Here is a 24,517-nt window from a genome sequence, read left to right as displayed (position 1 = left end):
GGTTGATTTACGGCATAGCTGAATATGGCAGTGCCCGCCTTCTCTTGACATGTCACCCTATGAGAGGCCTTGACGTAGCCACGTCAATCATCCGTTTAAATGTTTCATTGGTGCGTTTTCTCGTTGTACACAAAGCGGAACGCTTTACGACTACCCAGGCTGAAACGATTCTGATTTTCGCTAACGACTAGCTATCAATAAGGTAATATCTGTACTTATACGATATTTTATCAATGGTATAGACCAATAAACATGTGAGGAAACGTCAATATCTAAGACGTAATGCTTTATTTATTTTTTCAGTGGTTGTTGATGAAGCGCTAACTAGCTCTGCTAACATTAGCCAACTCCACATGACAACATTACGTTTATTGTCCTAGCTGTTATGTTAGCTGCTAAGTAACATTACATTATTGGAGTTGTAATGACAAACAACTGGAACATCATCCTTGTATTGTAATCACCACTGTTGTGTAACCAACTAAAGTTCGCTAGTTAGTTTAAACTGTGTGCTGTTTCACGCCACTTCGATACGAAGTGATTTTCGTAGCAGGTTATGAGAGCATTTTTCGCTAACCCGTCTTAACCTCAGTCTCCTAACCGACTACGTTAATTATCCTAACCCGCTTTAAGTTCTGACCTGCTACGAAAAAGTCACTTCCGTATCGTAGTAGTTTGCAAATAGTGTTTATCGTATGTTCACGGTGTCATACTGTACCGCTGTCTCAACCAACTCTCCCCGTCTCTCTCTGCGGATCAGGATGATTGAGGTGGTTTGCAATGACCGGCTGGGCAAGAAGGTTCGGGTGAAGTGCAAGTATCCTTTTACTAAACTGACCACCATGCTAGTCTTACAGCACAGACTAGCCTACGCCATTCATAGACTGCATCTGATTTAGCGCCTATTGGCGATAGTAACACACTGTTACAATAGTATGTGAATACCCCTTCAAATGAGTGGATTCAGCTATTTCAGCCACACCCGTTGCTGACAGGTGTATAAAATCGAGCGCACAGCCATGCAATCTCCATAGACAAACATTGGCAGTAGAATGACCTTACTGAAGAGCTCAGTGACTTTCAATGTGGCATCATCATAGGATGATTATTGCTGTTATTGTGAAGTGGAAACATCTAGGAGCAACAACGTCTCAGCCGCGAAGTGGTAAGCCAAACAAGCTCACAGAACGGGGCCGCTGCAGCGCGTTAAAAATTGTCTGTCCTCGGTTGCAACACTTACTACCGAGTTCCAAACTGCCTCGGGGAAGCGACGTCAGCGCAAGAACTGTTCGTCAGGAGCTTCACGAAATGGGTTTCCATGGCCGAGCAGCCACGCATAACCCTAAGATCACCATGAGCAATGCCCAGTGTCGGCTGGAGTGGTGGAAAGCTCGCCGCCATTGGAGCAGTGGAAATGCGTTCTCTGGAGTGATGAATCACGCTTCACCATCTGGTAGTCCGATGGACGAATCTGGGTTTGGCGGATGCCAGGAGAACGCGACCTGCCCCCATGCATTGTGCCAACTGTAAAGTTTGGTGGATGAGGAGGAATAATGGTCTGGGGATGTTTTTCATGGTTCGGGCCCCTTAGTTCCAGTGAAGGGAAATCTTAACACTACAGCACACAATGACATTCTAGACGATTCTGTGCTTCCAACTCTGTCTCAACAGTTTTGGGAAGGCCCTCTCCTGTTTCAGCTGGCTCCCTGTCTCAACAGTTTAGGGAGGGCCCTCTCCTGTTTCAGCTGGCTCCCTGTCTCAACAGTTTAGGGAAGGCCCTCTCCTGTGTCAGCTGGCTCCCGTGCACAGCGAGGTTCATACAGACATTGTTTGTTGAGATCGTTTTGGAAGAACTCGACTGGCCTGCACAGAGCCCTGACCTCAACCCCCATCGAACACCTGTGGGATAAATTGGAACGCCGACTGCCCAACATCAGTCCCCGACCTCACTAGTGCTCTTGTGGCTGAATGGAAGCAAGCCGCCCCAGCAATGTTCCAACATCTAGTGGAAAGCCTTCCCAGAAGAGTGGAGGCTGTTATAGCAGCAATGTTCCATCATCTAGTGGAAAGCCTTCCCAGAAGAGGTGGAGGCTGTTATAGCAGCAATGTTCCAACATCTAGTGGAAAGCCTTCCCAGAAGAGGTGGAGGCTGTTATAGCAGCAATGTTCCAACATCTAGTGGAAAGCCTTCCAACATCTAGTGGAAGAGTGGAGGCTGTTATAGCAGCAAAGGGGGGACCAACTCCATATTAATGACCATGATTTTGGAATGAGATGTTCGACGAGCAGGTGTCCACATACCTTTTTTTTAATCCCAGACGCTCGTTCTGAACGTTAAAACGCATCGTTGCGATATGGTTTTGGAAACAAGGAATGTATCTTTCATATCAGCAAGAATTTAAAAAAAATTAAACTAAAGGTTAAATTACTACAGATCTTTTTTGAGGGTTAGGGTTATATAGATGTCTGTAGATGCTGAACCTTCAGAGGTTGCAGGCATAGACACACTATACCAACATGTCGTTAGAGCAGTCATCTGTGTACAGCCTTAACCCTTTCCAGCTCAGAAGACACTATAGGAGACCTGAAGAAGCTCATCGCTGCCCAGACAGGCACGCGGTGGGACAAGATCGTACTCAAGAAATGGTGAGAAAGAAGCCTACGAAGAAGCCCTAGCCTACGAACCAGTGACGAGTCACTTCCCTAGCCTACGAACCAGTGACGAGTCACTTCCCTAGCCTACGAACCAGTGACGAGTCACTTCACCTCCCTAGCCTACGAACCAGTGACGAGTCACTTCCCTGGCCTACGAACCAGTGACGAGTCACCTCCCTGGCCTACGAACCAGTGACGAGTCACTTCCCTGGCCTACGAACCAGTGACGAGTCACTTCCCTGGCCTACGAACCAGTGACGAGTCACTTCCCTAGCCTACGAACCAGTGACGGGTCACTTCCCTAGTCTACGAACCAGGGACGGGTCACTTCCCTAGCCTACGAACCAGTGACGGGTCACTTCCCTAGTCTACGAACCAGGGACGGGTCACTTCCCTGAACCAGTGACGGGTCACTTCCCTAGTCTACGAACCAGGGACGGGTCACTTCCCTAGCCTACGAACCAGTGACGGGTCACTTCCCTAGTCTACGAACCAGGGACGGGTCACTTCCCTAGTCTACGAACTTCCCTAGCCTACGAACCAGTGACGGGTCACTTCCCTAGCCTACGAACCAGTGACGAGTCACCTCCCTAACCTAACAATTCCACAACTACTACCTTATAGACACAAGTGTAAAGGGATAAAGAATATGTACATAAAGATATGTGAATGAGTGATGGTACAGAACGGCATAGGCAAGATACAGTAGATGGTATCGAGTACAGTATATACATATACATATGAGATGAGTAATGTAGGGTATGTAAACATTATATTAAGTAGCATTGTTTAAAGTGGCTAGTGATACATGTATTACATAAAGATGCAGTAGATGATATCGAGTACAGTATATACATATGAGATGAGTAATGTAAACAAAGTGGCATAGTTTAAAGTGGCTAGTGATACATAATTTACATAAAGATGCAGTAGATGATAGAGTACAATATATACATATGAGATGAGTAATGTAGGGTATGTAAACATTATATTAAGTAGCATTGTTTAAAGTGGCTAGTGATTATATTTTACATCAATTCCCATTATTAAAGTGGCTGGAGTTGAGTCGGTGTGTTGGCAGCAGCCAAGTATGTATGTCACTGTTGGTCAGAGCCTGTAAGTAAGTATTTCACTGTTGGTTAGAGCCTGTAAATATGTCACTGTTGTATTCGGGCACACGTGACAAACTTTGATTTAGATTTAGCTGCGTCACTCGGAAACTTGTTAGTTGTGGCATATTTGGAACCAGTGACAAGTCACTTCTCCTTCTCTTCCTCCTGTATTATTCAGACTGGTCTCTGTGTCGTCTGCGTTTGTATCCAGGGTAACGTGTTAGAATATTAAGGTAGAAATGTAGAACCTGCAAGCCTCTGTGACGTGTAGAATAAGGAATCACGTCATTTCTATCTGAAACGTTCCGGAAGGAATCTGGTCGAGGCTGTGTTCTTCCTCTGTGACATGTAGAATAAGGAATCATGTAATTTCTATCTGAAACATTCCGGAAGGAACCTGGTCGAGGCTGTGTTCTTCCTCTGTGACATGTAGAATAAGGAATCATGTCATTTCTATCTGAAACATTCCGGAAGGAACCTGGTCGAGGGCGTGTTCTTCCTCTGTGACATGTAGAATAAGGAATCATGTCATTTCTATCTGAAACATCTGAACATGTACATGTCATTTCTATCTGAAACGTTCCGGAAGGAATCTGGTCGAGGCCGTGTTCTTCCTCTGTGACTAACTTCCTGTTTTCTCCTCTCAGGTACACCATATTCAAGGACCACGTGTCTCTGGGAGACTGTATCCTTTTTGAGCCCTCCGAAGTGCAGTTTCACTGTTTGACCACCGGATGGCGTTTTATTGTCGTGAGTCTCGTCCTGGAGGCACAACTGGGCCATTTCCCCTTAGACAGAGCAGCGGCAAAGTCAAACGTGGCTATATTGTTTTCATGCATTTTTTACAATAATGCGCTTTTTGGTGTTTTAAATTAGGGTTAGGCATTAGGTTCAACAGTGTGTTTTAAATTAGGGTTAGGCATTAGGTTCAACAGTGTGGTTAGGCATTAGGCATTAGGTTCAACAGTGTGGTTAGGGTTAGGCATTAGGTTCAACAGTGTGCTTTAAATTAGGGTTAGGCATTAGGTTCAACAGTGTGGTTAAGTGTAAAATCAGATTTGATGACTTTGTGGCTGTGCCAGCTAGTGACCATTGCAGAGCTGCCTCCAGAACAACATTCATGACAAAGAATACTGAAACAGCTGTTTAACCAAGAGGAAATAGAACACTATTGAGCCCTTAGAACAGCAGTTTCACTCTGACCAGGGAGGAATCTGTAAACTGGGCGATACTGAGCCAACATGTCTGCTTTCCTTCCAGGTTTTGCTACTGTTAAATATAGTAAGGAGAGAAACACACAGCAACATTTGAATGTCTCCTCCTCCTCTTCATTTTATCTGATGGTAATTGTCAGAGTGGGTTTCTACATGTAAGCAACGTTTTTGTTATTGAGAAATGCTGTTGGTGAAGTATTGCCTTGAAAGTGAGGAGTTTCCTGGTTTAGTTCATGATATTGAGGGAAACTCGGGGAAATGATTTGGTTGTGCAACTCGAGACATTTGACACACACACACACACACACACGGTACATCTGGCATATGGATGGTGTTTGTGTGGGACTACTGATCATCACCACCACCACCACTGTTCTCCTCCTTAACTCACCTGTCTGCAGATGAGATCCATGATGGGCAGAACCTGGAGCTGTACTACCAGTAGAAGACTGAGGACACACACCACACACACAATTCTATGTAATAACAAGGCTTGAGTTTGTTGATCATTGGATCCGGGTTTTGCGGAAGACATTGTTGGTGTTCTAGTGATGAAATGTTTTGATATTGTTTGGAAATAAAAGCAAATATTTATATTAGTTTAATTTGTCTCCATCTCTAACTGGCTTTATTATCTGGGAGTGTCCCACACAGCACCCTATTCCCTATATAGTGCACTACTATAGACCAGACTCTTATGTCCAGGTAAGAGGTTCCCTATATAGTGCACTACTATAGACCATACTCTGTTCTGTCTAGGTAAGAGGTTCCCTATATAGTGCACTACTATAGACCAGACTCTGTTCTGTCTAGGTAAGAGGTTCCCTATATAGTGCACTACTATAGACCAGACTCTGTTCTGTCTAGGTAAGAGGTTCCCTATATAGTATACTACTATAGACCAGACTCTGTTCTGTCTAGGTAAGAGGTTCCCTATATAGTGCACTACTATAGACCAGACTCTGTTCTGTCTAGGTAAGAGGTTCCCTATATAGTATACTACTATAGACCAGACTCTGTTCTGTCTAGGTAAGAGGTTCTCTATATAGTGCACTACTATAGACCAGACTCTGTTCTGTCTAGTAGGTAAGAGGTTCTCTATATAGTGCACTACTATAGACCAGACTCTGTTCTGTCTAGGTAAGAGGTTCTCTATATAGTGCACTACTATAGACCAGACTCTGTTCTGTCTAGGTAAGAGGTTCCCTATATAGTGCACTACTATAGACCAGACTCTGTTCTGTCTAGGTAAGAGGTTCCCTATATAGTGCACTACTATAGACCATACTCTGTTCTGTCTAGGTAAGAGGTTCCCTATATAGTGCACTACTATAGACCAGACTCTTATGTCCAGGTAAGAGGTTCTCTATATAGTGCACTACTATAGACCAGACTCTGTTCTGTCTAGGTAAGAGGTTCCCTATATAGTGCACTACTATAGACCAGACTCTGTTCTGTCTAGGTAAGAGGTTCCCTATATAGTGCACTACTATAGACCAGACTCTGTTCTGTCTAGGTAAGAGGTTCCCTATATAGTGCACTACTATAGACCAGACTCTGTTCTGTCTAGGTAAGAGGTTCCCTATATAGTGCACTACTATAGACCAGACTCTGTTCTGTCTAGGTAAGAGGTTCTCTATATAGTGCACTACTATAGACCAGACTCTGTTCTGTCTAGGTAAGAGGTTCCCTATATAGTGCACTACTATAGACCAGACTCTTATGTCCAGGTAAGAGGTTCTCTATATAGTGCACTACTATAGACCAGACTCTGTTCTGTCTAGGTAAGAGGTTCTCTATATAGTGCACTACTATAGACCAGACTCTGATCTGTCTAGGTAAGAGGTTCCCTATATAGTGCACTACTATAGACCAGACTCTGTTCTGTCTAGGTAAGAGGTTCCCTATATAGTATACTACTATAGACCAGACTCTGTTCTGTCTAGGTAAGAGGTTCCCTATATAGTGCACTACTATAGACCAGACTCTGTTCTGTCTAGGTAAGAGGTTCCCTATATAGTATACTACTATAGACCAGACTCTGTTCTGTCTAGGTAAGAGGTTCTCTATATAGTGCACTACTATAGACCAGACTCTGTTCTGTCTAGTAGGTAAGAGGTTCTCTATATAGTGCACTACTATAGACCAGACTCTGTTCTGTCTAGGTAAGAGGTTCTCTATATAGTGCACTACTATAGACCAGACTCTGTTCTGTCTAGGTCAGAGGTTCTCTATATAGTATACTACTATAGACCAGACTCTGTTCTGTCTAGGTAAGAGGTTCCCTATATAGTGCACTACTATAGACCAGACTCTGTTCTGTCTAGGTCAGAGGTTCTCTATATAGTATACTACTATAGACCAGACTCTGTTCTGTCTAGGTAAGAGGTTCTCTATATAGTATACTACTATAGACCAGACTATGTTCTGTTTAGGTAAGAGGTTCTCTATATAGTATACTACTATAGACCAGACTCTGTTCTGTCTAGGAAAGAGGTTCCCTATATAGTGCACTACTATAGACCAGACTCTGTTCTGTCTAGGTAAGAGGTTCCCTATATAGTGCACTACTATAGACCAGACTCTGTTCTGTCTAGGTAAGAGGTTCCCTATATAGTGCACTACTATAGACCATACTCTGTTCTGTCTAGGTAAGAGGTTCCCTATATAATGCACTACTATAGACCAGACTCTTATGTCCAGGTAAGAGGTTCCCTATATAGTGCACTACTATAGACCAGACTCTGTTCTGTCTAGGTAAGAGGTTCCCTATATAGTGCACTACTATAGACCAGACTCTGTTCTGTCTAGGTAAGAGGTTCCCTATATAGTGCACTACTATAGACCATACTCTGTTCTGTCTAGGTAAGAGGTTCCCTATATAGTGCACTACTATAGACCAGACTCTTATGTCCAGGTAAGAGGTTCTCTATATAGTGCACTACTATAGACCAGACTCTGTTCTGTCTAGGTAAGAGGTTCCCTATATAGTGCACTACTATAGACCAGACTCTGTTCTGTCTAGGTAAGAGGTTCCCTATATAGTGCACTACTATAGACCAGACTCTGTTCTGTCTAGGTAAGAGGTTCCCTATATAGTGCACTACTATAGACCAGACTCTGTTCTGTCTAGGTAAGAGGTTCCCTATATAGTGCACTACTATAGACCAGACTCTGTTCTGTCTAGGTAAGAGGTTCCCTATATAGTGCACTACTATAGACCAGACTCTGTTCTGTCTAGGTAAGAGGTTCTCTATATAGTGCACTACTATAGACCAGACTCTGTTCTGTCTAGGTAAGAGGTTCCCTATATAGTGCACTACTATAGACCAGACTCTTATGTCCAGGTAAGAGGTTCTCTATATAGTGCACTACTATAGACCAGACTCTGTTCTGTCTAGGTAAGAGGTTCTCTATATAGTGCACTACTATAGACCAGACTCTGTTCTGTCTAGGTAAGAGGTTCCCTATATAGTGCACTACTATAGACCAGACTCTGTTCTGTCTAGGTAAGAGGTTCCCTATATAGTATACTACTATAGACCAGACTCTGTTCTGTCTAGGTAAGAGGTTCCCTATATAGTGCACTACTATAGACCAGACTCTGTTCTGTCTAGGTAAGAGGTTCCCTATATAGTATACTACTATAGACCAGACTCTGTTCTGTCTAGGTAAGAGGTTCTCTATATAGTGCACTACTATAGACCAGACTCTGTTCTGTCTAGTAGGTAAGAGGTTCTCTATATAGTGCACTACTATAGACCAGACTCTGTTCTGTCTAGGTAAGAGGTTCTCTATATAGTGCACTACTATAGACCAGACTCTGTTCTGTCTAGGTAAGAGGTTCCCTATATAGTGCACTACTATAGACCAGACTCTGTTCTGTCTAGGTCAGAGGTTCTCTATATAGTATACTACTATAGACCAGACTCTGTTCTGTTTAGGTAAGAGGTTCTCTATATAGTATACTACTATAGACCAGACTCTGTTCTGTCTAGGTAAGAGGTTCTCTATATAGTATACTACTATAGACCAGACTCTGTTTAGGTAAGAGGTTCTCTATATAGTATACTACTATAGACCAGACTCTGTTCTGTCTAGGTAAGAGGTTCTCTATATAGTGCACTACTATAGACCAGACTCTGTTCTGTCTAGGTAAGAGGTTCTCTATATAGTGCACTACTATAGACCAGACTCTGTTCTGTCTAGGTAAGAGGTTCTCTATATAGTATACTACTATAGACCAGACTCTGTTCTGTCTAGGTAAGAGATTCTCTATATAGTATACTACTATAGACCAGACTCTGTTCTGTTTAGGTAAGAGGTTCTCTATATAGTATACTACTATAGACCAGACTCTGTTCTGTCTAGGTAAGAGGTTCTCTATATAGTATACTACTATAGACCAGACTCTGTTCTGTTTAGGTAAGAGGTTCTCTATATAGTATACTACTATAGACCAGACTCTGTTCTGTTTAGGTAAGAGGTTCCCTATATAGTGCACTACTATAGACCAGACTCTGTTCTGTCTAGGTAAGAGGTTCTCTATATAGTGCACTACTATAGACCAGACTCTGTTCTGTCTAGGTAAGAGGTTCTCTATATAGTATACTACTATAGACCAGACTCTGTTCTGTCTAGGTAAGAGGTTCCCTATATAGTGCACTACTATAGACCAGACTCTGTTCTGTCTAGGTAAGAGGTTCTCTATATAGTGCACTACTATAGACCAGACTCTGTTCTGTCTAGGTAAGAGGTTCTCTATATAGTATACTACTATAGACCAGACTCTGTTCTGTCTAGGTAAGAGGTTCCCTATATAGTATACTACTATAGACCAGACTCTGTTCTGTCTAGGTAAGAGGTTCTCTATATAGTATACTACTATAGACCAGACTCTGTTCTGTCTAGGTAAGAGGTTCTCTATATAGTATACTACTATAGACCAGACTCTGTTCTGTCTAGGTAAGAGGTTCTCTATATAGTATACTACTATAGACCAGACTGTTCTGTCTAGGTAAGAGGTTCTCTATATAGTGCACTACTATAGACCAGACTGTTCTGTCTAGGTAAGAGGTTCCCTATATAGTGCACTACTATAGACCAGACTCTGTTCTGTCTAGGTAAGAGGTTCCCTATATAGTATACTACTATAGACCAGACTCTGTTCTGTGCCATTTGGGACAGAACCTCTGAATATTAGTCAATATTAACTGCAACGATGTTAAAGGTAGTCTCATCGATGTGGCGAAGATTCACAGAGTAAACGGCATAGTGGGTCCATTTCCGCATCAGCTAAGAGCGTTGAAGCGCGAGGCTCAACTTCTCTGCTGTTTTGCTGCGGCGTTGTAACCGTGGAGACCGTTGCTCTGTGTGATTGTCTGAGAGAGAAGACTCTCTCCATCTCGCTCGTCTCCGCTGCGGTGCTGCTCGTGGCAACCTCATTTCAGAGTTTAAATATTGAACACGCCGAATGGCACGTGTCTTTTTTTCCCCCTGTTGCTCGTTTGAAAAACGAGATTCAGTCTTGGAGGTGTTTCCTGACCGATTCCGCGTTTGGTTTTATTGAGGTTTGTCCCCCATGAGATACTGTACACACGGAAGCCTATTTCAATTCCTCAGAATTAATTGAAGACAACTAAAAAAAAATCTTTATTTTGTTATTCTTTTCTGAGGATGTTTTAGTTGTGCAATTTTACATGGAGGTGTTTAGTGCAGTATTTCGTAACGAAAATTGCGACGTGTTGTCTTAAGTACACAAAGTAGACCTGCCCAGCAGACCGATCTATGCTATTGGATAGAGAGCTGTCACCGCAGCGGTTTACCCCACGTTAGTGGGCAAACGGGTCATTGTCCAATCAAAACACAACCTTCATTTACCAATTGTGACACTCCGTCTTAGACAAGCCCGACTTTATGACCAAAATGATCCTATGTACACGTTGTAGTCCATCTAGACACTATAATAACTGACTCGTATCTGTTTTCAAAGGGACGTGTTGCTTTTAAAAAGGCATTCGCTCATTGTACATAGTTCATGTTAACATGACAGAGACAGACCACGTGGTACGTCCGAGGTTTTATTCACAGCAGAAACATTGAATCAGTGCATTGAGTTCTACACACAGGAGGAAGCCAGGGGGTCCCTCCACGTTAACATGTCTGACGGGGCTGTATCCGTGTGTAGTGGGGGGGGGGGGGGGGGGGGGGGGGGGGGGGGGGGGTCATAGAGATGGAAAGAGGCCATATCATTGTATCCGTCCCACTACGGCGTCTGTGACATCATGGGCAGTGCCATTGAGGCCATTTTGAAGCAGTCCCATTTCCTTCTTCACGATTGGCTGATACCTCCTGATGACCCGGGCTGCACATGACTCCCAACAAGGTCACCAGTAGGAATCAGCCAATGAAGTTGGAATTCCCAGCCAGTTGACTACATTGAAATGGTGGAAGCCCTCAATGGTGCTGCCCCGTGCTAATACAACCTTTTGGCCACTAGAGGCCTCTATCATTCTCTATGGTGGTGGTAAATCTTCCACCATATTGCCTCTATCATTCTCTATGGTGGTGGTAAATCTTCCACCATATTGCCTCTATCATTCTCTATGGTGGTGGTAAATCTTCCACCATATTGCCTCTATCATTCTCTATGGTGGTGGTAAATCTTCCACCATATTGCCTCTATCATTCTCTATGGTGGTGGTAAATCATCCACCATATTGCCTCTATCATTCTCTATGGTGGTGGTAAATCTTCCACCATATTGCCTCTATCATTCTCTATGGTGGTGGTAAATCTTCCACCATATTGCTTCTATCATTCTCTATGGTGGTGGTAAATCTTCCACCATATTGCTTCTATCATTCTCTATGGTGGTGGTAAATCTTCCACCATATTGCCTCTATCATTCTCTATGGTGGTGGTAAATCATCCACCATATTGCCTCTATCATTCTCTATGGTGGTGGTAAATCTTCCACCATATTGCCTCTATCATTCTCTATGGTGGTGGTAAATCTTCCACCATATTGCTTCTATCATTCTCTATGGTGGTGGTAAATCTTCCACCATATTGCTTCTATCATTCTCTATGGTGGTGGTAAATCTTCCACCATATTGCCTCTATCTTGCAGATCAAACATTTAACGCCTCCACGCAGTCTATTTCATTTTTATTTTAAATCATCACTGGATGTCTAATGAATCACTGTGTTTACTTCATGAAAATAACTTCAAATAAATGTTTTATAATTTATTTCCCCGAGCCTCCTTCAGCCATTGGAATGCTCTGTCTGATCGTGTCGGTGTGTTGATAGAAATTTAAATATATTTACATGCACAGCTCTGATTGGCGGATAGGATTGTCTAGACTCTAGAGCAGGGATGGGCAGCTCCAGTCCTCGGGGCCCTGATTGGTGTCACACTTCAGCCCCAGCTAAGACATCTGACTCCAGTAATGCAATGATCATGTTCTTCAGTTCAAAATTACAGTCAGTTTAATCAGCTGTGTTTGCTAGGGAAACAGTGTGACTGGAGTTGCCCATCCCTGGCAACTAGAGCCTACCCAGCTTACCCCTTCAAAGTAGGTGGAGACATATGCAAATAAAAGATGACTGGTCATTGGTCAGAAAAATCAGATCAGATTGTGATGTCATGCTGTGGGTCAAAAACTCCATCCCACCTGAACAGGCTGAAATTCCAAGCATTGTTTTCAAAATGACATTATCGTAATTTTATACAATTTCAGAGTGTTATTTCAACCTCATAGTGTGAAGATATTGTTGAAAAAAACTAAACAGTAAAATCACATTTTTGACTGCACTGGTTAGGGCCAAGGGAAGGGGTAGGGATTGAATTGGGACACACTGTCTCTTTCACACACAGGTGAAGGTGTGACAGTGAGGCGACATCAGCAGTAGTCACACAGGTGAAGGTGTGAGGCGACATCAGCAGTAGTCAGAGTAATCCTCTTCTACATAGTTAGCTGGGAACAGACCGACCTACAGACAGAGAGACGGGAGTTAGCTGGGAACAGACCAACCTACAGACAGAGAGACGAGAGTTAGCTGGGAACAGACCAACCTACAGACAGAGAGAGGAGTGTTCAACAATTTGTGTGTTGGAAAAGCATTCCAGGTGAAGCTGGTTGAGAGAATGCTAAGAGTGTGCAAAGCTGTCATCAAGGCACAGGCTGGCTACTTTGAAGAATCTAAAATATATTTTGATTTGTTTAACACTTTTGTGTTATTTCATAGTTTTGATGTCTTCACTATTATTCTACAATGTAGAAATAAAGAAAAGCCCTTGAATGAGGAGGTGTTCTAGAACCCTGGAATGAGGAGGTGTTCTAGAACCCTGGAATGAGGAGGTGTGTCCAAACTGTTGACCGTACATGTTGACAGGTGTATGTGTGAGGATCCTACTGCATGTGCTGCATGTGAATGTGTGTGTACTGTGTGTGTGTGTGTGTGTGTGTGTGTACTGTGTGTGTGTGTGTGTGTACTGTGTGTGTGTGTGTGTGTGTGTGTGTACTGTGTGTGTGTGTACTGTGTGTGTGTGTGTGTGTGTGTACTGTGTGTGTGTACTGTGTGTGTGTGTACTGTGTGTGTGTGTGTGTGTGTGTGTACTGTGTGTGTGTGTGTGTACTGTGTGTGTGTGTGTGTGTGTGTGTGTACTGTGTGTGTGTGTGTGTGTGTGTACTGTGTGTGTGTGTGTGTGTGTGTGTGTGTGTACTGTGTGTGTGTGTGTGTGTGTGTACTGTGTGTACTGTGTGTGTGTGTGTGTACTGTGTGTGTGTGTGTGTGTACTGTGTGTGTGTGTGTGTGTGTGTGTGTGTGTACTGTGTGTACTGTGTGTGTGTGTGTGTGTGTGTGTGTGTGTGTGTGTGTGTGTGTGTGTGTGTGTGTGTGTGTGTGTACTGTGTGTACTGTGTGTACTGTGTGTGTGTGTACTGTGTGTGTGTGTGTGTGTACTGTGTGTGTGTGTGTGTGTGTGTGTGTACTGTGTGTACTGTGTGTGTGTGTGTGTGTGTGTGTGTGTGTGTGTGTGTACTGTGTGTGTGTGTGTGTGTGTGTGTGTGTGTGTGTGTACTGTGTGTGGGACGGTGTGTGTGTGTGTGTGTGTGTGTGTGTGTGTGTGTGTGTGTACTGTGTGTGGGACGGTGTGTGTGTGTGTGTGTGTGTGTGTACTGTGTGTGTGTGTACTGTGTGTGTACTGTGTGTGTACTGTGTGTGTGTGTACTGTGTGTGTGTGTGTGTGTGTGTGTGTGTGTGTGTGTGTGTGTGTGTGTGTGTGTGTGTGTGTGTACTGTGTGTTGGTCCTCACCCGTCCATAGACCTCTCCTTTCCACCATCCATTGTGAGCTTTCTTAGACAGGACCTTGACTGTGTCTCCTTCTCTCAGAGACAGCTCTGTACGGTCTCTGGCTGAGAAGTCATACCTGGCCCGAGCTGTGCCAAACGAACGCATACTGCCACCTAGAGGAGAGAGGGAGAGAGGTGAGCGTGGGTGTGTGTGTGTTGAAACAGACAGTATTTGAGAGTACTTATATTTGAGGTTATGGAAGGAAATAAGTTGAGGTTTGTAGGAAGTCTTGAGTGTTTGTGTGTGTGTGTGTGTGTGTGTGTGTGTGTGTGTGTGTGTGTGTGTGTGTGTGTACCTGGGGAGGGTGTGTTGAAGGGTGTATCACTCTGTTCAGGCTGGTTGAAGGGGGTCTGGAGGGTGGTGTGTGTGTGTGTACCTGGGGAGGGTGTGTTGAAGGGTGTATCACTCTGTTCAGGCTGATTGAAGGGGGTCTGGAGGGTGTTCTGTGTGTGTGTACCTGGGGAGGGTGTGTTGAAGGGTGTATCACTCTGTTCAGGCTGATTGAAGGGGGTCTGGAGGGTGGTGTCCACATCCTTAAAATACTCCTTCAATGAATGTTGCTGGTAGAACTGAACCATCTCCTAACAGAGAGATGAGGGGAGAGAGAGGGGGAGAGAGGTAGGGGAAGGGGAGAGAGAGAGAGGGGGAGATGGGGGAGGGGAGAGAGAGATAGGGGAAGGGGAGAGAGAGAGAGGGGGAGATGTGGGAGGGGAGAGAGATAGGGGAAGGGGAGAGAGAGAGGGGGAGATGGGGAGGGGAGAGAGAGATAGGGTAGATGGGGGAGGGGAGAGAGAGGGGGAGGGGAGAGAGAGAGAGAGGGGGGAGATGGGGAGGGGAGAGAGAGGGGGGAGGGGAGAGAGAGAGAGAGAGGGGGGAGATGGGGGAGGGGGGAGATGGGGGAGGGGAGAGAGAGAGGGGGGGAGGGGAGAGAGAGAGAGGAGAGAGAGAGAGGGGGAGATGTGGGAGGGGAGAGAGAGATAGGGGAAGGGGAGAGAGAGAGGGGGAGAGGAGAGAGAGAGAGGGGGAGATGTGGGAGGGGAGAGAGAGATAGGGGAAGGGGAGAGAGAGAGGGGGAGATGGGGGAGGGGAGAGAGAGAGAGGGGGAGATGTGGGAGGGGAGAGAGAGATAGGGGAAGGGGAGAGAGAGAGGGGGAGATGGGGGAGGGGAGAGAGAGAGATGTGAAAAGTGCTTTACAAAAAAAAGTTAAACATGTTTACATTTACAAGAAAAACGGATGAAAGGTAGAGGGAGAGAGACGAGGAGGGTAGACAGAGAGATAAGAGGGAGAGAGACGAGGAGGGTAGACAGAGAGATAAGAGGGAGAGAGACGAGGAGGGTAGACAGAGAGATAAGAGGGAGAGAGACGAGGAGGGTAGACAGAGAGATAAGAGGGAGAGAGATGAGGAGGGTAGACAGAGAGATAAGAGGGAGAGAGACGAGGAGGGTAGACAGAGAGATAAGAAGGAGAGAGACGAGGAGGGTAGACAGAGAGATAAGAGGGAGAGACATGAGGAGGGTAGACAGAGAGATAAGAGGGAGAGAGACGAGGAGGGTAGACAGAGAGATAAGAGGGAGAGAAACGAGGAGGGTAGACAGAGAGATGAGAGAGGAGGAGGGTAGACAGAGAGATGAGAGATGAGGAGGGTAGACAGAGAGATAAGAGGGAGAGAGACGAGGAGCGGAGACAGAGAGATAAGAGGGAGAGAGACGAGGAGGGTAGACAGAGAGATAAGAGGGAGAGAGACGAGGAGGGTAGACAGAGAGATAAGAGGGAGAGAGACGAGGAGGGTAGACAGAGAGATAAGAGGGAGAGAGACGAGGAGGGTAGACAGAGAGATAAGAGGGAGAGAGACGAGGAGGGTAGACAGAGAGATAAGAGGGAGAGAGATGAGGAGGGTAGACAGAGAGATAAGAGGGAGAGAGAGGAGGAGGGTAGACAGAGAGATGAGAGATGAGGAGGGTAGACAGAGAGATAAGAGAGAGAGAAACAAGGACGGTAGACTGAGAGATGAGAGGGAGAGAAACGAGGAGGGTAGACAGAGAGATAAGAGGGAGATAGACAAGGAGGGTAGACAGAGAGATACGAGGGGGAGAGACGAGGAGGGTAGACAGAGAGATAAGAGGGAGAGAGACGAGGAGGGTAGACAGAGAGATAAGAGGGAGAGAGAGGAGGAGGATAGACAGAGAGATAAGAGGGAGATAAACGAGGAGGGTAGACTGAGAGATGAGAGGGAGAGAAACGAGGAGGGTAGACTGAGAGATGAGAGGGAGAGAAACGGTGAGGGTAGACAGAGAGATGAGGAGGGTAGACAGAGAGTTGAGGAGGGTAGACAGAGATGAGAGGAAGAGGGAGAGAGAGATGAGGGTAGACAGAGGGATGAGGAGGGTAGACAGAGATGAGAGGAAGAAGGAGAGAGAGATGAAGGTAGACAGAGATGAGAGGAAGAGGGAGAGAGAGAGATGAGGGTAGACTGAGAGATGAGGAGGGTAGACAGAGATGAGAGGAAGAGGGAGAGAGAGATGAGGGTAGACAGAGAGATATGAGGAAGAGGGAGAGAGACGAGGAGGGTAGACAGAGAGATGAGGAGGGTAGACAGAGAGACGAGGAGGGTAGACAGAGAGACGAGGAGGGTAGACAGAGAGACGAGCAGGGTAGACAGAGAGACGAGGAGTGTAGACAGAGAGACGAGGAGGGTAGACAGAGAGACGAGGAGGGTAGACAGAGAGACGACGAGGAGGGTAGACAGAGAGACGAGGAGGGTAGACAGAGAGACGAGGAGGGTAGACAGAGAGAGGAGGAGGGTAGACAGAGAGACGAGGAGGGTAGACAGAGAGACGAGGAGGGTAGACAGAGAGACGAGGAGGGTAGACAGAGGGACGAGGAGGGTAGACAGAGAGACGAGGAGGGTAGACAGATAGACGAGGAGGGTAGACAGAGAGACGAGGAGGGTAGACAGAGAGACGACGAGGAGGGTAGACAGAGAGACGAGGAGGGTAGACAGAGAGACGAGGAGGGTAGACAGAGAGACGAGGAGGGTAGACAGAGAGACGAGGAGGGTAGACAGAGGGATGAGGAGGGTAGACAGAGATGAGGAGGGTAGACAGAGAGACGAGGAGGGTAGACAGATAGACGAGGAGGGTAGACAGAGAGACGAGGAGGGTAGACAGAGAGACGAGGAGGGTAGACAGAGAGACGAGGAGGGTAGACAGAGAGACGAGGAGGGTAGACAGAGAGACGAGGAGGGTAGACAGAGAGACGAGGAGGGTAGACAGAGAGACGAGGAGGGAAAGAAGGGGAATGACGTACGATTAACCCTTTGAATGCTTTCTTCTCGTTGATGCGGTAGAGGCCTTCTGTTGACGTGATCTTGATGTGTCTGATGTCCATGTTAAACCTGGAGGAGACAGAGTGAATGAGAATCAGTGTGTGTGTGAGAGAGTAAGATTGTGTGTGTGAAAGAGGAAGATTGCCAGCTGTTAGACAGAGCCTTTCTGATTGGCCAATAAGGAGGCAGGCTCACTTGAGGCTGATTGCGAACTCTCCTCCGTCTTTCTGGCGGACCAGAAACGTTCCGTCGGACCGTGAAATCAGGAGGTTCTTCGCCGCTGACCGGTCCATGTTCCCCGCAAACCTAGAACCCAAATCACTTAAATGACCAAACCTAGAACCCATTGCAGTTGCGTTGGAACAATACAAAAACCTTTCCCATGATTGCTATCAATAACTATTTTCAAACACAGAACACTTCCAATCCTAGAACCCTGCAGTGTTACCACACTCTTAGAAAAAGGTGATATCTAGAACCTAAAAGGGTTCTTCGGCTGTCCCCATAAGAGAAACCTTTGAAGAATTATTTTTGGTTTCAGAGAGAACCCTTTTGGTTCCAGGTAGAACCCTTTCCATGGAAAGGGTTCGACCTGGAACCCTCAACCTGGAACCAAAAAGGGCTCTCCTATGGGGACAGCAGGAGAACCCTTTTGGAACCGTTTTTTCTAAGATTGTAGGTAGTACATATCTAGAGCATCGGTATGAGTGATACCAGGTGGTACATATCTAGAGCATCGGTATGAGTGATACCAGGTGGTACATATCTAGAGCATCGGTATGAGTGATACCAGGTGGTGCATATCTAGAGCATCGGTATGAGTGATACCAGGTGGTACATATCTAGAGCATCGGTATGAGTGATACCAGGTGGTACATATCTACAGCATCGGTATGAGTGATACCAGGTGGTGCATATCTAGAACATCGGTATGAGTGATACCAGGTGGTGCATATCTAGAACATCGGTATGAGTGATACCAGGTGGTACATATCTAAAACATTGGTATGAGTGATACCAAGTGGTACACATCTAGAACATCGGTATGAGTGATACCAGGTGTAAATAGAATGGTATCATTACTCACCATAGGAAGTCGGATAGGTCGGGAGTTGGTCTCTGGGGAGAGAGGTCAGAGGTCAGACAGTTATGAGAACACAACCCATGATTCCTGAAGCACTTAATAAAACGTATGTTGGTATTTCTATCAATACCAGACACGATGAAGCCGACACCTATAACATGGCATGTTGAACAACATGCATGTTGGTATTTCTATCAATACCAGACACGGTGTAGCCTAGGGGCGGCAGGATAGCCTAGTGGTTAGAGCGTTGGACTAGTAACCGGAAGGTTGCAAGTTCAAAACCCCCGAGCTGACAAGGTAAAAATCTGTCGTTCTGCCCCCTGAACAAGGCAGTTCCCTAGTCCGTCATTGAAAATAAGAATTTGTTCTTAACTGACTTGCCTGGTTTAAATAAAGGTTAAATATAACTAAACTATGACATGTGTAATCAACTACAAGTCAGTGGTACTCACAGAGATGAAGGGCTGGACCTTACTGCAGGGGAACCAACCCATCTGACCAATCGTCACGTTCTTGCCCTGAGTGACACACACAGCAGACCAATCAGACGACTGGAACAACACGCCGTCTTACAGTGCCTCCTGTAGCACACTATTGTACAGAAACTATTTACTACAAAGTACATGTTACAATGGTATTATAATACGCTAGGAATTACTGACCAGTATAATGACACAGAGAGAGAGAGAGAGAGAGAGAGAGAGAGAGAGAGAGAGAGAGATATGCCAGAGAGAGAGAGAGAGATGCCAGAGAGAGAGAGAGAGATGCCAGAGAGAGAGAGAGAGATGCCAGAACTGGACAAGAAACAGACACTCAGCACACACCTACCTGGAGGTGACAGCCTTCCCTCCCCCATATGCCCCACTAGACACTACGACAACAAAAACAGGTCACAACTGCAGCTCTGTCGGACGCTGGCTATGTACATAGTAAATGGTAGGCTTCGAGGGGACGCTGGCTATGTACATAGTAAATGGTAGGCTTCGAGGGGACGCTGGCTATGTACATAGTAAATGGTAGGCTTCGAGGGGACGCTGGCTATGTACATAGTAAATGGTAGGCTTCGAGGGGAAAATGGCTATGTACATAGTAAATGGTAGGTTTCGAGGGGACGCTGGGTATGTAAATGGTAGGCTTCGAGCGGACGCTGGGTATGTACATAGTAAATGGTAGGCTTCGAGGGGACGCTGGGTATGGACATAGTAAATGGTAGGCTTCGAGGGGACGCTGGCTATGTACATAGTAAATGGTAGGCTTCGAGGGGACGCTGGCTATGTACATAGTAAATGGTAGGCTTCGAGGGGATGTTGAGTATGTACATAGTAAATGGTAGGCTTCGAGGGGACGCTGGCTATGTACATAGTAAATGGTAGGCTTCGAGGGGACGCTGGGTATGGACATAGTAAATGGTAGGCTTCGAGGGGACGCTGGCTATGTACATAGTAAATGGTAGGCTTCGAGGGGACCCTTGCTATGTACATAGTAAATGGTAGGGTTCGAGCGGACGCTGGGTATGTACATAGTAAATGGTAGGCTTCGAGCGGACGCTGGCTATGTACATAGTAAATGGTAGGCTTCGAGGGGACGCTGGGTATGTACATAGTAAATGGTAGGCTTCGAGGGGATGTTGGGTATGTACATAGTAAATGGTAGGCTTCGAGGGGATGTTGGGTATGTACATAGTAAATGGTAGGCTTCGAGGGGACGCTGGGTATGTACATAGTAAATGGTAGGCTTCGAGGGGACGCTGGGTATGTACATAGTAAATGGTAGGCTTCGAGGGGATGTTGGGTATGTACATAGTAAATGGTAGGCTTCGAGGGGACGCTGGCTATGTACATAGTAAATGGTAGGCTTCGAGGGGACGCTGGGTATGTACATAGTAAATGGTAGGCTTCGAGGGGACGCTGGGTATGGACATAGTAAATGGTAGGCTTCGAGGGGACGCTGGCTATGTACATAGTAAATGGTAGGCTTCGAGGGGACCCTTGCTATGTACATAGTAAATGGTAGGGTTCGAGCGGACGCTGGGTATGTACATAGTAAATGGTAGGCTTCGAGCGGACGCTGGCTATGTACATAGTAAATGGTAGGCTTCGAGGGGACGCTGGGTATGTACATAGTAAATGGTAGGCTTCGAGGGGATGTTGGGTATGTACATAGTAAATGGTAGGCTTCGAGGGGATGTTGGGTATGTACATAGTAAATGGTAGGCTTCGAGGGGACGCTGGGTATGTACATAGTAAATGGTAGGCTTCGAGGGGACGCTGGGTATGTACATAGTAAATGGTAGGCTTCGAGGGGATGTTGGGTATGTACATAGTAAATGGTAGGCTTCGAGGGGACGCTGGCTATGTACATAGTAAATGGTAGGCTTCGAGGGGACGTTGGGTATGTACATAGTAAATGGTAGGCTTCGAGGGGACGCTGGCTATGTACATAGTAAATGGTAGGCTTCGAGGGGACGCTGGGTATGTACATAGTAAATGGTAGGCTTCGAGGGGACGCTGGGTATGTACATAGTAAATGGTAGGCTTCGAGGGGACTCCTACGGTAAGTAGGACACCTACAGCTCATCCATTGGCAGTAGTACTGTAGATTACCACTGATATTCACAGTCAGCCCACTGACACCACTATCAGATCACAGCAACTTCACAGTCTACTCGGACAGAGCAATACTCAACCATGAGGCATCAAAGCCGAAGGAACTGAGTAACATTAACACATGCTATAGATGGAAGGATAGTTGTGTAGAACTGAGTAACATTAACACATGCTATAGATGGAAGGATAGTTGTGTAGAACTGAGTAACATTAACACATGCTATAGATGGAAGGATAGTTGTGTAGAAACCTACCAAAAAACAAAAAACAATTAGGCAACAACAAATTCAATCCCTTTTAGACAACTTCCTGGACAAAACGTTCCACTGTAGTAGTGAAGGTGTAAACAGTAGAACCTTTCAGCTTCCCTATCAAATCTAAACATATCAAGCAGACAACCCAAGAAAATTAAAAACAACGGCAAATGGTTTGATGAAGAATGTAAAAACCTAAGAAAGAAATTGAGAAACTTGTCCAACCAAAAACATAGAGACCCAGAAAATCAGAGTCTACGCCTTCACTATGGTGAATCACTAAAACAATACAGAAATACACTACGGAAAAAGAAGGAACAGCACGTCAGAATTCAGATCAATGTAACTGAAGAATCCAGCCATATTCTAACCACTTCTGGGAAGATTGATGAGTTTTCTATCCAAAATGGAGATATATGGATAAACCACTTCTCCAAATAACAAAAACATATACTTGATCAATTACAAATCTTAGAGTCAACTATTAAAGACTACCACTGGATTCTCCAATTACAATTAATGAACTACAGGACAAAATAAAAACTCTCTAACCCAAAAAGGCCTGTGGTGTTGATGGTATCCTCAGTGAAATGATCAAATATACAGACAACAAATTCCAACTGGCTATACTAAAACTCTTTAACATCATCCTCAGCTCTGGCATCTTCACCAATATTTGGAACCAAGGACTGATCACCCCAATCCATATGACATAACATTTCACAAATAACAAGTCTGAAATCAAATTGGCAGAAAAACACACAAATGTATTTCCACAAGGCTTTGTAGTGAGACAGGGATACAGCTTGATATACATCAACAGAATGGCCAGGGCTCTAGAACAGTCTACAGCACTCGGCATCACAAATGTCTACTGTTTTCTGATGATCTGGTGCTTCTGTCCCCAACCAAGGAGGGCCTACAGCAGCACCTAAATCTTCTGCTCAGGTTCTGTCAGACCTGGGCCCGGTCAGACCTGGGCCCTGTCAGACCTGGGCCCTGTCAGACCTGGGCCCTGTCAGACCTGGGCCCTGACAGACCTGGGCCCTGACAGACCTGGGCCCTGACAGTAAAACTCAGTAAGACCAAAATAATGGTGTTCCAAAAAAGGTCCAGTTGCCACAAATATAAATTCCATCTAGACACCGATGCCCTAGAGCACACAAAAAACGATACACACCTCGGCCTAAACATCCGCGCCACAGCTAACATACACAAAGCTGTGAACGATCTGACAGACAAGTCAAGAAGGGTATTCTACGCCATCAAAAGGAACATAAAATTTGACATCCCAATTAGCATCTGGCTAAAAATACTTGAATCAGTTATAGAATCAGTTATAGAACCCATTGTCCTTTATGGGTGTGAGATCTCACCATATTGTCCTTTATGGTTGTGAGATCTCACCATATTGTCCTTTATGGGTGTGAGATCTCACCATATTGTCCTTTATGGGTGTGAGATCTCACCATATTGTCCTTTATGGGTGTGAGATCTCACCATATTGTCCTTTATGGTTGTGAGATCTCACCACATTGAGACTCTGCATGCAGTACTCTGCAAAAACATCCTCTGTGTACAACGTAAAACACCAAATAATGCATGACTATACCCGCTAATTATCTAAATCCAGACAAGAGCTGTTCAATTCCACAACCAGGACAGCAACACGATTATACCCAACCAGGACAGCAACACGGTTAGACCCAACCAGGACAGCAACACGATTAGACCCAACCAGGACAGCAACACGATTATACCCAACCAGGACAGCAACACGATTAGACCCAACCAGGACAGCAACACGATTAGACCCAACCAGGACAGCAACACGATTAGACCCAACCAGGACAGCAACACGATTAGACCAAATCATGAGAAAACAAAAAGAGAATTACTGACACATTGGAAAGAATTTACCAAAAAACAGCTGCCTGATGTACGACCATATTAGAGACACATATTTCCCTCAGATTACACAGACACACAAAGAATTTACCAAAAAACAGCTGCCTGATGTACGACCATATTAGAGACACATATTTCCCTCAGATTACACAGACACACAAAGAATTCGAAAACAAATCCAATTTTGATAAACTCCCATATCTACTGGGTGAAATTCCACAGTGTGACATCACAGCAGCAAGATGTGTGACCTGTTGCCACGAGAAAAGGGCAACCAGTGAAGAACAAACACCCCCAATAAAACCCATTTGAAGGAAAGAAAGAGAGAGAGAGAGAGAGGATGAGGGAGAGACGGTATCTCCACCCTCCCACACACTCATACTACAGGAAGCATGCTCTGCCTGCACCGTGTGTGTGTGTGTGTGCGTGTGTGCGTGTGTGCGTGTGTGCGTGCGTGCGTGCGTGCGTGTGTGTGAGTGGAGCGTGCGTGTGCGTGTGTGTGTGTGTGCGTGTTTCACCTCCCACCACGTTAGGTCGGCATCGGCTCTTGTCAGTTCGATGACATCACCCATGGAGAGGTGCAGTGGTTGGCCGAACGCTACAGGGGGCGGAGGTAAACCATAGTACTCCTGACACACCTCCATTGTAGGAAGGCCTGAGAGAGAGAGAGAATTTGTTAAATTCTACAACTACCTAAAAGGAAGTGAATCCCAAACCTGCCATCACCTACAGATAGATGAACCTGGAGAAGAGTCCCCTAAGCAAGCTGGTCCTGGGGCTCTGTTCACAAACACAAACACACCCTACAAAGACCCAGGACAGCAACACAATTAGACCAAATCAAATCATGAGAAAACAAAAAGATAATTACTTGACACATTGGAAAGAATTAACAAAAAAACAGAGCAAACTAGAATGCTATTTGGCCCTAAACAGAGAGTACACAGCGGCAGAATACCTGACCACTGTGACTGACCCAAACTTAAGGAAAGC

The 24,517-nt window shown here is 45.4% G+C and overlaps 1 protein-coding gene across 3 annotated transcripts in view; it reads right to left on the bottom strand.

The window, feature by feature from the left end:
- Positions 1-11,048: 11,048 nt before the first annotated feature.
- The window catches only part of LOC139394325 (proto-oncogene vav-like), an 84,794-nt gene continuing 71,325 nt past the window's right edge, over positions 11,049-24,517 (bottom strand). For 2 of the 3 annotated variants that reach the window (XM_071142366.1, XM_071142368.1), the window contains exons 18-25: positions 24,043-24,179; positions 19,209-19,274; positions 18,757-18,788; positions 17,865-17,975; positions 17,651-17,738; positions 14,800-14,923; positions 14,304-14,455; positions 11,049-12,979 (exon numbers count right to left, since the gene is read on the bottom strand). In XM_071142366.1, the coding sequence (XP_070998467.1) occupies positions 12,926-12,979; positions 14,304-14,455; positions 14,800-14,923; positions 17,651-17,738; positions 17,865-17,975; positions 18,757-18,788; positions 19,209-19,274; positions 24,043-24,179 (764 nt within the window). In that variant the 3' untranslated portion in view covers positions 11,049-12,925. Of the gene's footprint in view, positions 12,980-14,303; positions 14,456-14,718; positions 14,924-17,650; positions 17,739-17,864; positions 17,976-18,756; positions 18,789-19,208; positions 19,275-24,042; positions 24,180-24,517 lie in introns of all 3 variants that reach the window. The other variant, XM_071142365.1, reaches the window with a different exon arrangement.

Source organism: Oncorhynchus clarkii, unplaced genomic scaffold, assembly GCF_045791955.1.
Source record: "Oncorhynchus clarkii lewisi isolate Uvic-CL-2024 unplaced genomic scaffold, UVic_Ocla_1.0 unplaced_contig_12313_pilon_pilon, whole genome shotgun sequence".
In the NCBI taxonomy this organism is placed as follows: domain Eukaryota; kingdom Metazoa; phylum Chordata; class Actinopteri; order Salmoniformes; family Salmonidae; genus Oncorhynchus; species Oncorhynchus clarkii.
This window is presented reverse-complemented; position numbering and strand designations above follow the sequence as displayed.